A 17,848-nucleotide genomic window follows, 5' to 3' on the forward strand; every position below is an offset into this window, starting at 1 on the left:
GTAAGGCCAATAGACCCTATCTAGAACTGGCCTAGAGCATGCTTATTGTTACAAATTATTAATTTCAAAATTTCCGACGACCAAAGCGTCGTTAACTATTGTGTCTGAAATATACCCACTGTCGTTGTAGTGGCCTTGCGCACTGAGTCGTTAAACTCGCTCCGATCTCTATTAAGTCGCGCCATTTGGGATTTTTCCCTTTATAAATAATACGCCACCTACTGTTTGTTTACGTTCCACGTCTCACCGTAAGATGTGTAGACAGACATGTAGCTAAGATTTGTTTTGCATTGTTAAAATGTTTCTTTGAAGTTAATAATTATAATAAAATTACAAAGCACTTTTAAAATATGCTAATACAATTATTATTAAGTACAACAAATCGCGAGGAACCCATGCTACCAGGATGCGAACCCAGTAGCTACCAATCTTATGCCCAATGGCTTACCCACTACGCCACCGAGGCCGACGAGAACTAATGACTATATGTAGGGGAAGATGAGCGAGTCGGAGCATGTTCCTTAACGAACGCCCAAACTCGCGCGACAATATTGACATTTCAGTTCGAGTGGGAACAGATGCATCAGATTCGATTCTATCTGGACCGTTGATTTAAGCGCCGCTTAAAGAATGTTCAATTAAAATGTAATTTGTATTGATAGCGCCCAGTGTTGGGTTACCATGTGGCGTGAGGAAGAAATCTGTCGGTGGGTCCAGCTGATTAAAACGACTGAAATTAATTGCCAGTATAATCATGATCGAATTCGTTTTGTACAAAAATGAGTTTTCTCGTGTACGAAGATAGCTGCTGTGTTTGAATCGGGGGCGGGATCTAGCTCAGTTGGTAGAGCGCTTGCCTGACCAGGAGTGTGTGTAGAGAGAGAGAGAGAGATGTTGGGAGTGGAACCATCCTGCTCCAAAGCGCTCGCCTGATCAGGAGTGTGTGTATAGAGAGATGTTGGGAGTGGAACCATTCTACTCCAAAGCGCTCACCTGACCAGGAGTGTGTGTAGAGAGAGATGTTGGGAGTGGAACCATCCTACTCCAAAGCGCTCGCCTGACCAGGAGTGTGTGTAGAGGGAGATGTTGGGAGTGGAACCATCCTGCTCCAAAGCGCTCGCCTGACCAGGAGTGTGTGTAGAGAGAGATGTTGGGAGTGGAACCACCCTACTCCAAAGCGCTCGCCTGACCAGGAGTGTGTGTAGAAAGAGATGTTGGGAGTGGAACCATCCTGCTCCAAAGCGCTCGCCTGACCAGGAGTGTGTGTAGAGGGAGATGTTGGGAGTGGAACCACCCTACTCCAAAGCGCTCGCCTGACCAGGAGTGTGTGTAGAAAGAGATGTTGGGAGTGGAACCATCCTGCTCCAAAGCGATCGCCTGACCAGGAGTGTGTGTAGAGGGAGATGTTGGGAGTGGAACCACCCTACTCCAAAGCGCTCGCCTGACCAGGAGTGTGTGTAGAGGGAGATGTTGGGAGTGGAACCATCCTGCTCCAAAGCGCTCGCCTGACCAGGAGTGTGTGTAGAGGGAGATGTTGGGAGTGGAACCACCCTACTCCAAAGCGCTCGCCTGACCAGGAGTGTGTGTAGAGGGAGATGTTGGGAGTGGAACCATCCTGCTCCAAAGCGCTCGCCTGACCAGGAGTGTGTGTAGAGGGAGATGTTGGGAGTGGAACCACCCTACTCCAAAGCGCTCGCCTGACCAGGAGTGTGTGTAGAGGGAGATGTTGGGAGTGGAACCACCCTACTCCAAAGCGCTCGCCTGACCAGGAGTGTGTGTAGAGGGAGATGTTGGGAGTGGAACCATCCTGCTCCAAAGCGCTCGCCTGACCAGGAGTGTGTGTAGAGGGAGATGTTGGGAGTGGAACCATCCTGCTCCAAAGCGCTCGCCTGACCAGGAGTGTGTGTAGAAAGAGATGTTGGGAGTGGAACCATCCTGCTCCAAAGCGCTCGCCTGACCAGGAGTGTGTGTAGAGGGAGATGTTGGGAGTGGAACCATCCTGCTCCAAAGCGCTCGCCTGACCAGGAGTGTGTGTAGAGGGAGATGTTGGGACTGCAACGATCCTCCTCCAAGAAAATTTTCTTTTTAAAATAAACGTTCCGACCTCCCTAGTATCTTCGTTCGCCACGGTATAGCCCACCCTCCCTCCCCCTTGACACGTACCACGGTATAGCGCCCACCCTCCCCCTTGACACGTACCACGGTATAGCGCCCACCCTCCCCCTTGACACGTACCACGGTATAGCCCCACCCTCCCTCCCCCTTGACACGTACCTGCGTCAGGTGCTTGGGTTGTACGGTCCAACCACTTCGATGGGCTTATTTTGTTATAGGATTTTCCCCATCCCAAACAGTGCCCCACGACTGGTATATCAAAGGTCGTGGTATGTGCTGTGGGTAAGAGAATGTAAATGGTTCCTTGCTGTTGCTGGGCTCGAACTTAAAACATTTAAACAAGTGACGTCTGTAATAAATATAAAACCAAAATTAGTCCTTTCAACCGATGGAAACTACTTTTTCAGCGCAAGAAAATTGCCGTCCATAAAGTCTCTGACCTACGGCAATTGATATCGCAACTACGGCAATTGATATCGCAACTACAGAAATTGTCATCGATGTCGTCGTTAAGACTGAGTCTTGTTTTAATAGGAAAACAGCGAACATTTTATTTTCAAAATATTGATTAGCGATATTTCTAGTCAATTGAAAATTGATTAGCAACTACTGTTAAATGTTTTAAAATATACGTTTTGTACTCAGGGAACATTTTGTTTTCAACATCTTGATTAGCGATATTTCTTGTCAACTGAAAATTGATTAGCAACTACTGTGTAATGTTTTAAAATTGTGTAGCAATCTCTGAAACTTGCGTAGCGAATCGCAACGCGATACCGAACACAATTAGCAAATGTCTGACATCTAATAGCCCATAATTATGAGTCAATGAGCTCTAGTGTTGTGATGCCTAAAGTACACGATAAAATAAGGTCGTTAATGAACGTCCTACCGATAACTCTAGTGGTGTGATGCCTTAAGTACACGATAAAATAAGGTCGTTAATGAACGTCCTACCGATAGTTTGCGCACATTACTAGACTAAACGACACTGTTGACTTCCGGAATATAAAGCACGCTCTGTCAAACATGCGTTGTAAAGTCAAACTAATGGAATTGGTCGAGGAACTTCTCTGCTTTATCCACGGAGTTCAATTAACGGTATCCTGTTTGGCCTGTCTCCTCTGATCTCGGTTGTACGTTCAGAAAGACAAATATCTTGTTTACACCATCAGAGCTAACGTCCGATTATCCAATAAATGACAAATACGTTCTTCCGCCGGCGTGTTACAAATGAAATCATTTTATAGGAAGGAATGTTTTATTTAACAACGCACTCAACACATTTCTGTCACGGCTATATGGAGTCGTTTAAACTAGTTTTAGATAATTTGTATCAGATAATTAAAAGACAATTTATTGTGTTTTACACAAATTATTCAATTTAGACTCACAGCATCCCGGAATGAATGAATGAATGAATGTTTAACGACAACCCGGTACAAAAATACATATCGGCTAATGTGTATAACATAGTATTTTCCAGTGCCAATCCTATGTCGTATGTTGTAGGTGTATTGTCAAAGGAACTTTTGTACTATTTTGGAATGCCAATCCCATGCCACGTATCGTGGGTGTATTGTCAAACCCTAGAAAGATACGATCGAAATTTTAACTCTTTTGAAAATTGTGATTAGTAGTTCTCAAAACGGAAAGTAATATTTGTTTCAACAACACCAGAGCACATTTTAAACTATAGTTATTTTGTTAAACATAATGGCCAGAATCGACAAAGCCTGACTTATTTTCCTAATCGTAGGTGTTTAAGCATTGTAAATGTGTGTAGTTACACGCATGTAACACATAAACAGGTGTTTAAAAGCATTGTAAATGTGTGTAGTTACACGCATGTAAGACATAAACAGGCTTTGGTAGATGCATCCCCACATGTGGTTATTTAGATATTTGGTCGAGAAAGCATAAAGGAGGAACCACGTTATCGTCACACAGACGATATATTCATACAGAAGAAAAAAACAAGATATCTTTGTTAATACTTCCCCATAGACCCGACATCGTTCTGTTTCACCCACTGTGCCGCTTGAATTGGACTGGAGTCGGTGAACTAAACGATAAAAAAACCCACCCGATAGCATACAGAATCATGTTTTCTAAGACGTTTTATGATAAAAAAGAAAAATGATGGAATAGTTTCTGAGAAACCTCTTTGTCACTTAGGGCTGTTCCAGAACCCATCAAGGGAGCTGGAGGGGGTGGGGCGTTGTATATGCACGAATTGCCAACGGAGTGGGGGTAGAGGAATGTGCCAGACCCACCAAGCATAATTTACTTTGTCCTCCATTGTGACCCGTTTTTGAACCGCCCTTATCTATGTCTACCTTTCTTTAAGATACAGTGAGGCGGGGTGTAGTTCTGACGGTTTGGGGTTGGGTTTTTTTCGTCCCAACCCATGAACCGCGACAGGTATGTAAAAGACCTTGGTATGTGCTACCCTCGCGACAGGTATGTAAAAGATCTTGGTATGTGCTACCCTGTCGATGGAAAATGCATATAAACGATCCCTTTCTGGTAATAAAAAAAATGTACCAGGTATCTTCTAAGACTACGAATTAAAAACTACCAAATGTTTGACATCCAGTAGCCGATGATTAATTAATCAATGTGCTCTAGTGGTGTTGTTTAATAATAAAAAAACGTTTAAAGGGACATTCCTGACTTTGCTGCATTGTAAGATGTTTCCGACTTATAAAATATTTCTACGATTAAACTTACATATTAAATATATTTTCTTGTTTAGAATATCAGTGTCTGTATATTCAATGTATTTCTGGTCATCTTAATATTTGTAAGAAGTCCAAACTGGATTTTGTCTTCAAATAACTTCGTAAGTACGAAAAAAACAATTAGGAAATAAAATGAAATTTAACCTAGTACAAATATTAGAACGACCAGAAACACGTTTAATATACAGCCACTAATATCTTATGCAGAAAAATATATTTGATATGTAATTACAATCGTTAAAAAGTCTGTGTTAGTCGATAACATCTTACAAATTGCAGCAAATTCAGGAATCGCTGTATCTTACAGTATCAAAACAGGTGGTTTCATAACAGAGGTAGCTGTTTAAGCAGGGTTGTCTGTTTTTGTATCGAGACCTGTGATGGGGCCAATTTCTCAAAACATCGTACGTTTACGTGTACGACTAGTAGTTATATACAGACAGGTCTGTCGTACGTTTACGTGTGCGACTAGTAGTTATATACAGACAGGTCTGTCGTACGTTTACGTGTGCGACTAGTAGTTACATACAGACAGGTCTGTCGTACGTTTACGTGTGCGACTAGTAGTTACATACAGACAGGTCTGCCGTACGTTTACGTGTGCGACTAGTAGTTACATACAGACAGGTCTGCCGTACGTTTACGTGTGCGACTAGTAGTTACATACAGACAGGTCTGTCGTACGTTTACGTGTGCGACTAGTAGTTACATACAGACAGGTCTGCCGTACGTTTACGTGTGCGACTAGTAGTTACATACAGACAGGTCTGCCGTACGTTTACGTGTGACGTGTTTGGCATCTAGTTCTCGCAGAAAATTACATCGTTACGGAAGATAGAGCAGGACGAAATAAAATAAAATACATGTATGTGTACTTCAAGCTATATAACACACCCTTAGGGACGATATGTGGAGTATGGGTGGGGGGCACAATCTCTAGTGGGGGGTCACAGCCTCTAGTGGGGGAGAGGGCGCAAGTCATATTTTCACCTTTATTTATATAGAGTAGCGCAAAAAAACTACATGTCCCTGTCATGCACAGAACTCTGGCGAAGTCAGAGGTTGTGCCCACGACAGGCGTGCTTGAACAGTTATCTGATGGAAGCATGCCAAAAAGTACCTACACCCACAAACCCACAGAGTACATTTTCGTTATCGAGTGGAGCACACAGAACACACACACACACACACACGCACGCACGCACGCACGCGCGCCTCCCCTCACCCACAAACCCCCTACACCCCACCGCCGGTTCTTACGGGTCTGTATGAGCTGTACTATTACCAGTAATACGAATTGTGGTTTAGTTGTATATTTAACGCTTACGTAGAACATTAGGTTTACGACGTTTCGTGAGTTTGGTCGTTGACTTTAAGTGGTTCTTCTAGTGGTCTTGATAACTGGAATCACTCAGGAGGTAGCTTGGTGCTGGTGTTTGGCTTTAGACAGGTGATTAGGCTGTCAAAGCGGAGTAGCAGGCAACATTTATATTTATATATATACAGTCTATTTTTACACGTGAGGGTAAAAAAAGTGAGGGTTTAAAGATCTTTTTTGCAGGGTTTTTGACAAAGGGTTCGAAGGGTAGAATTATGGACCCTAAATTAATATATATTTTTAATTTTTAGAAAGATTAATGTAAGAGAACAGATGTTTAAAATTTGTCAAAGCATATTAAATGCAGTGTCGAATTTCAAATCACAGGGTAAGGGGGACACTTATGATCTGTTTAGGGAGGGACATAGTCCAATGGTAAAGCGCTCGATTGATGCCAGGCCTGTTTGGGATCGATCCCCGTCGGTGGGCCCATTGGGCTATTCCTCGTTCCAGCCAGTGTACCACGACGACTTGTATATCAAAGGCCGTGGTATGTACTATTCTATGGGGTTGTGCATATAAAAAAAATCCCTTGCTATTAATCAAATGTAGCAGGGTTTCATCTCTAAGACTATACGTCAAATTACCAAATGTTTGACATCCAGTAGCTGGTGATTAACAAATCAATGTGCTCTAGTGGTGTCGTTAAACAAAACAAACATGAACCGTATCATCTGTTTTGTTTTGACACCCAATAGCCGGTGTATTTTTCGAGGTGGGGTGTCGTTAAACATTCATTCATTCATTCATTTATTCATCTGTTTTGTTTTTATTACGTCCTCTCAAATTATGTTCTGGCAGAAAGTCTGTTTCTACCTGAGACTACGACTAGAGCTCACTTACTATTACCATGCACCCTTACTTCCCGTGACCCTCTGTCTGATAACTCCAAGTGTTATTATACACTGTCTGATAACATCTTCCATTGCTATCATAATAACTTTGGCGTTGCTTTGTGTTATCATCCCCATGTTCAGCAAGCAAACGTTTCGCAAACGTTCGAGAACTATTTTGATTGGTTCCAGACGTGGTAATTTGGTTTACCGTGAAGCGCATAAACCAGTTTAGCGGACGTTTTTCTTTCTTTCTTTTTTTTGTTTTTTTTTGTTTTGTTTTTTGTTGTAGTTTTTTTCTCGATCTGGCTGAACTCTGCCCAGGTCATTTAGAGCGGATAATTTTAACATGCTCAAAAACCACCAAGGTTTCGAGAATTGGTCATTTAGAAATGAATTCTGTCATGACAGTGGGTTAGCAGATTAGTAGGAAATGAGCTGTGGGCATGACGGTCGTCTGCTGAACTTTTAGGTGGGTTGTTACTTGATTTTACAAACATTCATTTAGAGCAATAATTGTTGAACAGATGAAATTAGGTGGGAGGTGGGTTTTTTTTACAACCAACACACTCGCATTTATCATCAATGACGCGTGGTATTAATTGTTCAGTCAAAAGTTCGGTGCACCTCGAACTTTGACCCAAGGAAGTTATTTGGTTTAGTACTGCCTATAAACATGTACGCACCTTCTACGATGTAACAAGTAAAACCGTTTTGTGTTCCAGTCACGGAACACTGGGTGAGGTCATTGACCAGGAGACAACATTTTTTAAATATCAGACATCCCGTTTTCACATATATGTATACGTAACCGATTGACCCAGCCGGACATTATTTGATTTAGTACTACCTTAACAGTGGATTCAACATTTAACCCAAAAAAAACCTCCCCCACCCCCCACCCCACCCCCACCCCCAAAAGTGGTTTCCTGCAAAGAATGTTACATTAGAACATCGTCTGAGGTCATATTGTCACTAGCACAGGTACACCAGAACAGAAACCCCGAGTACTAATACTATAGATTTGCGACGATGGATTCATTCTTTGACTGGTTTTTTCCCCCTAAAAAACGCGAGGTATATGACGTCATGTTTGTGGGGAAAATACATATAAAAGATCCCGTGCTGCTAATGGAAAAATGTGGATGGTTTCCTCTGAGACAACGTTTCAGAATCACCAAATGTTTGACATCTAACAGCAGATAATTCAGTAATCCACGTCCTCGAGTACCGTCATTAAACAAAACCTTTCAAAGATATCTCAGAAGGGTTTAGCGGGTCACGTTTTTCCATCGCGGTCACAATAGCGATACATTTGACTTCTGATATGTTCCAACAGACGCCCACTGTCATCAACGATAACCTGTTCAAATCTAATAGGGTCAGTTGCTTCCCCTGATAAGCCAGGGAAATGCCCTTTTTTTTTGGTCTGAAATAAATGTTAATCCCCTCAGGTAAAACATTTACCCCGCTAAAGCGTGCTTAGGTGCTTGATACACACGTAGCAATCGGTTTCGGGAGTGTTAATTTCAGTAGACGGTATGTTTTTGTCATTGTGGTCATCACCATAGAGCAGCCAATTGAATTCTGTAAATCTATGTCTAGATATATGTGGACAGATTTCACACTGGATACGAGATGTGTTGGCGTACAAAAAGTGAATTTTAGTATCACGATCTATATTGCTAATGATTAAACATTAAAAGTATACCCGTCACTGCTTCAACAGTATAACTGTCTATATATGCGAAATACAGGACATAAGTTTATAATACCAAAAATAAAACACGTCCGAACCTCGAGTTTTGTAGGATATTAAACGAGCTTCCATTTCGTATCATGTTTATGTCCCGAGTGAAATAATTTTCAATAATTATTTTACGAGGGACATAAACATGATTCGAAATGAAAGCTCGTTTAATATCCTATTCATTACCCATAATCGATCTTAATCATTTATATCGCACAACTCGTTTGGTTGACGGTGCTGTAAGATGACGTCATCGTGTGACGTCGAAGTTATACGTTCCACTTAGCGTTCTAGTGGGACGTATCACTTTGATATGTTCCAAGATATTTTTAACCATATGGTTAATAAAAAAATGCGTATGTCATATTTTACCGACTGTAAGAGTAGCGACGTTCCAACGATCGATTATAATCGAAAAGTGATCGGTTTGGTTCCGGTGTGATGATCGACTGTGTGGGAAAATGTTAACTGCAACTAAAGAAGAAAGATAGTAAATAGTCATTTCATTACCGGCCTCGGTGATGTCGTGGTTAATCCATCGGACGTGAGTCTGGTAGGTACAGGGTTCGCAGCCCGGTACCGGCTCCCACCCAGAGCAAGTTTTAACGACTCAGTGGGTAAGGTGTAAGACCACTTCTACACCCTCTTCTCTCTGACTAAGCACTAACCAACTAATAACTAACTCACTGTCCTGGACAAACAGCCTAGATAGCTGAGATGCGTGCCCAGGACAGCGTGCTTGAACCTTAATTGGATATAAGCACTGAAAATAAGTAAAAGAAAGAAAGGAAAATAGTAATTAAAGGTAAAATGAGCTAGTTTAGGGTCTAGATCCTGGTGAATACAATTAGGGGCAAGGTCCCTATAATATATAATTCTAACCGATTGTGTAATCGAAAGTTGATCGGTTGTTGTCAACCGATTATAACCGATGATCGATGATGAAATGCCAACCGATTCCCGATACTAGAATAAAATGACAAAATTTGTTTTTAAAAACTACAAGAAAACTGGTATGTGTTGTCCGTTTGTTTTACCTGGATAGTCAGCAGACTGGTTACTATGGCAATCTGTGACGTCGTGCTCGTGCAGCGTGGCAGCGCCGCGGTCTTCTTACCTCCCTTGAATATCCGGTATATTCGGTTCGTTTTCACGAGCAGTGGCGCATATAGCAAGGTGAAGGTCAGACTGAAGCCCACTTGGTTGAGGTAGCAGAAGAAACTGCTGGGAAACACAAGAAATGTGAACACGAGTAGGTAGGCGGCCAGTATGCCCACCAGGATCATGTAACTGAGTTCCCGACTGGAAGATCGAATCACTCGCTCGTGGCGGTAGCTGTGGAAAAACAGGATCACCACGCCGGTGGAGATGAGCCCGAGGGACGCGAAGGCGCACAAAACGACGGACACGGCGTCGTACATGCGAATGATCGTCGGCTCGATCGGGTAGCACGTCCTTCGGGTGTTTCCGTCGGGCCAGTAGAACTCCGGGCACTCCCGGCATCGCGTGGCGTTCGATGACGTAATTTCGTTGTGCTTGCAGCCCATGCACTCCCAGCAGCACGTCGACTTCGGGAAGGTGTACACCTCGCCCACGCCGCACGCCTCCCCGCAAACCGAAACCGGCGTCCGTCTCCAACCCGTTTCGTTTCTCGACCACTGCAGTTTGTCGTTGTCGATGGTGAGCGTTCGCGAGCCCACGTCCCACAAGCCGACGGATAGGTGGCGAGTGACGTCGCCGGTAGCGTCGTCCGACACTTGACACTGTCTGATCTCGATCTTGCCCAAGACGTCGCCGTTGCCGTCGAAGGAGATCTGTCCAATCGAACCCTGGAATGTAACTCGCTTCAGGTAAGGTAGCAGGGACTCCCCGCTCACGCACGTTTTTAATTGGTCGGCCGCAACGTGCGCGCAATCGCGATCGATGTGGTGCTGAAGCGCATGTGCAAAGGCATACACGGCGTCGATCAGGTAGGATGACGCAAACAGGTGCGCGTAGTGTTTACTACCATCGCCGTCGTCTTTTACATGTATCGTGTTACTTTTATTATGTGACATCCACGAATTTAAAGTCAAAGGGTCGTGGCGTTTAAAATTACTCATAGAATCCATGTACGCAGAAAACTTTGGCACATTAGCCGAGTACGGCCCCACGGTTAATATTCCGATATTGTACTCACAGATATCGGGGTGTTCATCCACCATGTGACTCAGCGCGTCACTTCCGGTCCAAATGAATTCACCCGAGGCGTCATTACGTTTCACGGCAGCCATTATATCCACGACATGCTGAATCTCGGCGTAAAGAACGACAACTCTGGCTCGTTCGAACCTCCGGAGAGAGGAAATGACGTGGTCGTAATCGTCGTGACCCATGATGTCTGTCAGTTCGAGCGACTGGGCTACGCAGATGTCTAATTTCTTCAGTATCGGCAGCAGCTTCTTGTGACTCTCCTGGCCGTAGCTACCCTGAGAGAAAATCACAGACACATACCTCCAGTCGAACGCGTGCAGGACGTCTGCCATCGCCTGCACCTGGTGTTTGTCAGGGGGGATAACTCTCAGGAAGTACGGGAAGCGCTTCTTGTCGCTGAGGAGGTCGCTGGTGGAGGTGTGGCTGATCTGCGGAATCTTGAACAACGTCATCACGTTGGCGACCACGATGCTCAGCGAGCTGGTGTAGGCGCCCAGGACTCCAACCACGTCAAAGAACTGCGGCAGTTTGTCCAGCTTCCCGTCTCCAGAACACTCCTTTTTTCTACACGTCGTCTGCAGCGTCCTCGCGTTCGGCATGAACTGCATCGCCCTCGACAACGCCATGGGGGAGATGTGACAGTCGTCGAGGATTCTGTATCCCAGCTCTACTCCTGGGAGGATGTCGCTGCTGTTGTTGATCTCGTCGATGGCGAAGATGATGGCGTGCACGTACTCCATCACTCTGAAGTTGGAGGTGCTGCTACACCTCTGGCCGTCTCGCGAACTGTGGATGGACAGAATGGCGCCGATGTTGATGTGCCCGTCTGACGTCACCATGAAGTGCGGGTTGAAGACGTCGGCTGGGAAGCAGACGCAGATCTCCAGGATGGACAGCAAAGAGACGAACAGCTGGAGTTTACTCATCACACGGCGGCAGACGAGCATCGTCTCTTTCCGGTTATCAGCAGTAAATCACGCCACCGGAACTTGCAGCATTAACAAAAGATAAATAAATAAATAAATAATTTCTGTAGCGAACTACAATTATTGTCAGGGTTTTGGGAAAAAAATATATTATCAGCGGTACATCACAAGAAGTGAGTGCATTAACGAAACGAAATGAGTATCTAACAGTTGATTTCAGACGTTGAAATAATTGTTGTTCTGTCTATGGCTGGTATCGGTGGGAAACATCACATCACCGTCAGTCAGTGAGTTTTTAAAGATCATTTTAGTGTCTCCAATAATTGGTGCTTTTCATGCTGGAACATTAAAAACGAATATATTCAGTATTTCATGACGATTAATGTCTGCCTCTCGGAAAGTGATGACCCATCGTTTGTTACAGTGTAACTACATGCTTTCTTTCTGCTCGTTCACCAATGAAAGTAAAGGATTTTAAAATTCAAATAATTTTACTATAAAATCAAATTGTATCATCTAATTAATTTTCAATTTATATCATGATTGTGTAGCTTTCACAGCCTCTATTATTTTATGATCGCACGCCTTTAAGCACCGTTGACTGTCAGTGATGTTTACGTCAATGATCTACTGAATTTAAATACAGAAGTATTCCTCTCAGTCGCACGCTTTAAGCACCGTTGATTGTCAGTGATGTTTACGTCAATGACCTACTGAATTTAAATACAGAAGTATTCCTCTCAGACGCACGCTTTAAGCACCGTTGACTGTCAGTGAGGTCTAAGTCAATGACCCACTGAATTTAAATGAAGAAGTATTCCTCTCAGGGCAGATATGAAATCGATTCTTTTGAACTGGTTTTCCAGTTGTTGTTGCGACCCAGTAATACATAATGAACGAATGCCAAGAATTCCTTCTTTCAATGACACGGTCTATTTAAAAACAAGATGTTTTTCTTCGCTTCTGGATATCCATTTTATCCATGATTCAAGCACACGAACTGGGTTTTTTCCGATAACTGCCCGTTTACTGGATCTGAAAGGAAACAAAAGAACATTAGTATTTTCATAACTATAATACGGGTACATCGAAAGATGAAAAATTTACATTCTTTATAAACTTTTGATTTCATTCTACCTCGAGTTCCTTGCTTTTATCCTATTAATGTTCAAGCATGCTGTCCTGGGCACACACCTCATCTATCCCGGCTGTCTCTTCAGAACGGTGGGTTAGTGGTTAGTGAGAAATAAATCAGTTACGTGTATAGGATTGGGGCGGGGGAGGGAGGGGGGCTATATATTAGTCTTCAACAGAAAACTTAGATGAGGTGTGTGTGTGTGTGTGTGTGTGTGTGTGTGTGTGTGTGTGTGTGTGTGTGTGTTGTGTGTGCGCGCGCGCTCAGGACAGCGTTCTTGAAGTCGCAATTATTTTCTTTTGGATATACAAAGACTTGATGTTAACTGTTTTTGTTTTGTTTTCTTAATGTATTACTATGCCCAGCAAACAATTGTTAACAAATGAAACGGTGGACATTTCGGTTATCAAAATGTCGACAGAAAAACAAGAAAAGAAAAAGAAATACGCCTACAAAAATAAATTAATAAATAAAAACACCAACTAGCAGTTTCCTCTTTCCCAGGTGTTTGTCACAATGGTAAGTGCTAACTGGCATCAGATGGTTACGCGCCACTAAGAGCCAATCGACGTCAATAGGCTAGGTTCTAGAATGGCGTGCCAACAATTGCAATCAGAAAATCAAAATGCACATATTTTACCAGAAACAATATTATAATATTATATCAGCATCGTTAGAAGCCTAGATCATGATGATTATGATGATGACGATGACGACGACGACGTTGATGATTGTGACAGTTATAATGATGGTGATGATGTTGATGACGACGACAATGATGATGATGATGATGATGTTGTTGTTGATGATGATGATGATAACGAAAACATTTATGATGACAATGATGTTGATAATCTAATTTTTTGGTTGATACTAATTAAGGTGCAAGCACGATGTCCTTGGCACGTAATTCAGGAGCTAAGATTGTCTAAATAGTCTGAATTTTTGGATAAGACATATTTCTGATGAGTTCCCAGCACGAACAGTCGAAATTGAGTAATGGCAGAAATTTGTAATTGAGTCTAAATTAGGTCCTCCTCGAGGAAGATTTTGGTATCCAAAAAACATTTTTCTTCTCTTAAAAAAAAATCAAATTACGATTTAAGGTCAATTTCACAATTACCGAGAGGGAAAGCCAAGTGCATTTTAAACAGGAAATCTGTCTTGCATACGACATGTTTTAAGCCGTTGACCAATGAGAACGAGCGTTTCTAAGCACAGTGTCAGTGTAATTTGGCTCACTTACACACACACAGCTTGGCTAGAGGGTCTCTTCACGTTGTGGCTTTACACCAAGATCATACTGACACGGCTGAAGGACTCGCAAAGCGCGATGTCGAATTCCAAGTGAACTTTTACACACTTCTTACTAATAGGCTGGCTTGTGTATTGAATAATTGCATTTTCTTTTTCTTTTTTCATTAGTTTTGCTTTGTTTTTCTAGGTTTGGAGAGCAATTTCAAGTATGAAAGATCGTGACTAATAAAATAAATGAAATGGCTGATTCACTGAATCTTTTTTTTTTTTTTTCAAAATTAAGGAAATAAATTCAAATCGAGTTGTTGGCTTGGGTTGGAGTGTGGGGGGGGAGGTGGGTCTTTCTTTCTTCCTCTTTTTTTTTTTTTTTTTTGATTGTTCCTCGTTTCTGTTCTAAAAAAAAACTAAATGGACGGATGTTCCAGCTAACACGTATTTGCGAGTGCGAGTGCGAATAATTTGTACATGCTCATATACCACTAGAGTTTCGAGCATGTCCGTCCCGGGGCCTGTCTCTGGATAGCCAGGGGCTTGTCCCGGGACAGAAATAAAATAAGCGGACAATTTTGAAATTTACATCCAAAAATTAAATAGTGGACCTTTAAAATTTTGATGCGCATCTCTAATATAATTAATAATACGTATTTGCGGCTCTTGCGCATGTACATTTAAGGTTAACGTAAAAAGTAGAACTCGGTTTCAGTAGTGTGAATTTCAGTGGATTGTCGGACTGTGACATCTGTCATAACCATAGAGCAGTCAGTCAGATGTCTTCAAAACGATTCACCAACATGTGAGATGTGTGAGTTTATTTTATTTGTACTTATTTTTGTGTTTATATTTAATTAAGGTTCAAGCATGCAGTTCTGGGCAAACATCTCAGCTATTTGGAATGTCCGTTCAAAAAGTGAGTTTTGTGGTTAGTAAGACAGAAGTCGGTATAATGGCCCACTGAGTCGTAAACTCGTTCTGGTTGGGGAAGCCGGGACCGGGAGGCGAACCGAGTACCTACCAGCCTTAAGTTCGATAGAACACAGTCTTCTTGTCAACGGGTGTGTAAGTAAAAGAAATGGGTATGTCCTGATCACACGCTATTACTGCGGTATTGTTTAGTACAAGCTATTAATAACAGCGAGAGGGCGAAGTGGTTATTTGGAAAACTGTGGTTTTTTAATGTGGCAAATACTTGCCTACAAATAAGCAGTATATATATCAGTGAGATGATATGAATTCCACCAGTAATACATTTCCATTAGAGTAATATGTTGCGATGTCTACCAGCGGACCGGCCACTTTGATCTTAACGTTGAAATGATCACAGGTATGTTATAAATACATTTCAGTTGCGGTGGTTTTCGACTGTGGTAAAGGTTTGTTTACACGGTATGAGTTGAAGTAACAATCGAGTATGTAATGTTAAAGTTTGTTTTTGTTTAATTACACCACTAGAGCACATTGATTTATTAATCATCGACTGTTGGATGACAAACATTTGGTAATTTTAATAAATAGTGAGAGGAAACTTGCTATATTTTTCCATTAGTAGCAAGGTTTTTTTTACATGCACCATCCTACAGACAGGATAGCACAAACCACGGCTGTGATATACCAGTCGTAGTGCACTTGCAGGGACGAGAAATCCGACTATGTTTGTGTGTAATTTAGAAAATAATTTGCTCAAAAATAAATAACTTGTAGTAAATTCCACAGAATAAAAAATACGTTCCTGTGGGACGGACTATAGTCTTCTATTCAAGGACTTACGGTAATTGCTGAGAAAAAAAAAGAAGGAAATGTTTTATTTAACGACGCACTCAACACATTTTATTTACGATTATATGTCGTCAGACTTATGGTTAAGGACACAAATATAGAGAGAGGAAACCCGATGTCGCCACTTCATGGACTACTCTTTTCAATCAGGTCATAGGGTTTTACGTGCACATTCAGAACAAGCTGTTGTAGCGCACGCCTGTCGTGGGCACAAGACATGACAGGAATTTCAATCAGCAGCAAGGAATCTTTTATATGCATCATCTCACAGACAGGATAGTACGTACAACGGCATGGTAAAGGTTTGTTTACACTGTGTGAGCTGTAGTAACACTCGATTATGTAATGTTAAAGTTTGTTTTTGTTTAACTACACCACTAGAGTACATTGTTTATTAGTTGTTAATGGATAATGAGAGAAAAGAGGGTGTAGTGGTCTTACACCTACCAAATGAGTCGTTAAAACTCGCTCTGGGTGCGAGCCGAGGGCGGAACATGGCCCAGTGGTAAAGTGCACGCCTGATGCGCGGTCGGTCTAGGATCGATCCCCGTCGGTGGGCCCATTGGGCTATTTCTCGTTCCAGCCAGTGCATCACGACAGGTATATCAAAGGCCGTGGTATTTGCTATCCTGTCTGTGGAATGGTGCATATAATGAGCCCTTGCGGGTTTCCTCTCTATGACTGTGTCAAAATGACTATATGTTTGACATCCAATAGCCGATAATTAATAAATCAATGTGCTCTAGTGGTGTCGTTAAACAAAAACAAACTGTGTGGGAGCCGGTACCAAGCTGCGAACCCAGTACCTACCAGCCTTTTGTCCGATGGCTTAACCACGACACCACCGAGGCCGGTTAAATCACACTGGTTGTGGTCATGGGGTTTTACGTGCACATTTAGAAAAAGCCGTTGTAGCGCACGCTAAATCACACTGTCAGAACGAGCCTATAGTAGTCGATCAGCATTTACCGTAAGCTTCGTGTAAGCTGCGCGATAATTAGAACAGTAAAGCTCGCGCGGCGCCGGGTCGCGTGACTCCCATTTGTATCTGTCTCAGCGCAGCCTCGCCTTCATCCACCTGACGGCAGCAAGTACAACTTAATCCAAACTGCCGGACCGCTTCCGACTCGAAGGTCGCATACATTACAGGTAAAGGGTTAATTTTAGTGCCTGCCGTGATCGGAAAAATAAATAAAAGAGTCCATTTTCATTATACTAAACTGATTTGTCGTGCAAATAATAGAGTTAGACCTTTTAAAAGTACAAAGTAAAAAAAATAAAAAAAAAAATAATAAATTTTGATGATTAAATGTCAGGTTGGTTTTTGAAGGTCAAAATATGGCGAAAACACTTCAAGCCAGCTCATTTTGCCCGAATATCTCTATCTGTAGAACATTACTATTTTAAGCAAAAAAACTTAAAGAAGTTGACCTTATAATAATGAGGGCAGTTACCTTTAAGCCCTCTACTCTTCAGAATCAGACCGGCCTCGGTGGCGTCGTGGTTAGGCCATCGGTCTACAGGCTGGTAGGTACTGGGTTCGGACCCCAGTCGAGGCATGGGATTTTTAATCCAGATACCGACTCCAAACCCTGAGTGAGTGCTCCGCAAGGCTCAGTGGTAGGTGTAAACCACTTGCACCGACCAGTGATCCATAACTGGTTCAACAAAGGCCATGGTTTGTGCTATCCTGCCTGTGGGAAGCGCAAATAAAAGATCCCTTGCTGCTAATCGAAAAGAGTAG

At 42.6% G+C, this 17,848-nt stretch overlaps 1 protein-coding gene across 1 annotated transcript; it reads right to left on the minus strand.

The window, feature by feature from the left end:
- Window positions 1-4,105: 4,105 nt before the first annotated feature.
- LOC121388391 (metabotropic glutamate receptor 7-like) lies at window positions 4,106-11,738 on the minus strand. The gene is made up of 2 exons (XM_041519697.1): window positions 9,858-11,738; window positions 4,106-4,180 (listed from the first exon to the last, which is right to left on the minus strand). The coding sequence occupies exons 1-2, from the start codon at window positions 11,637-11,639 to the stop codon at window positions 4,106-4,108; spliced, it is 1,857 nt and encodes a 618-aa protein (XP_041375631.1). The 5' UTR covers window positions 11,640-11,738.
- Window positions 11,739-17,848: the final 6,110 nt, after the last annotated feature.

This window comes from Gigantopelta aegis, chromosome 14 (assembly GCF_016097555.1).
Source record: "Gigantopelta aegis isolate Gae_Host chromosome 14, Gae_host_genome, whole genome shotgun sequence".
NCBI lineage: Eukaryota > Metazoa > Mollusca > Gastropoda > Neomphalida > Peltospiridae > Gigantopelta > Gigantopelta aegis.

Coding starts and splice junctions, on each gene's coding strand:
- LOC121388391 (XM_041519697.1), bottom strand. CDS start 11,639: ATGGCGTTGTCGAGGGCGATGCAGTTCATGCCGAACGCGAGGACGCTG. Junction 4,181..9,857: donor CCAGTCTGCTGACTATCCAG/GTAAAACAAACG, acceptor TTTATCGTTTAG/TTCACCGACTCCAGTCCAAT.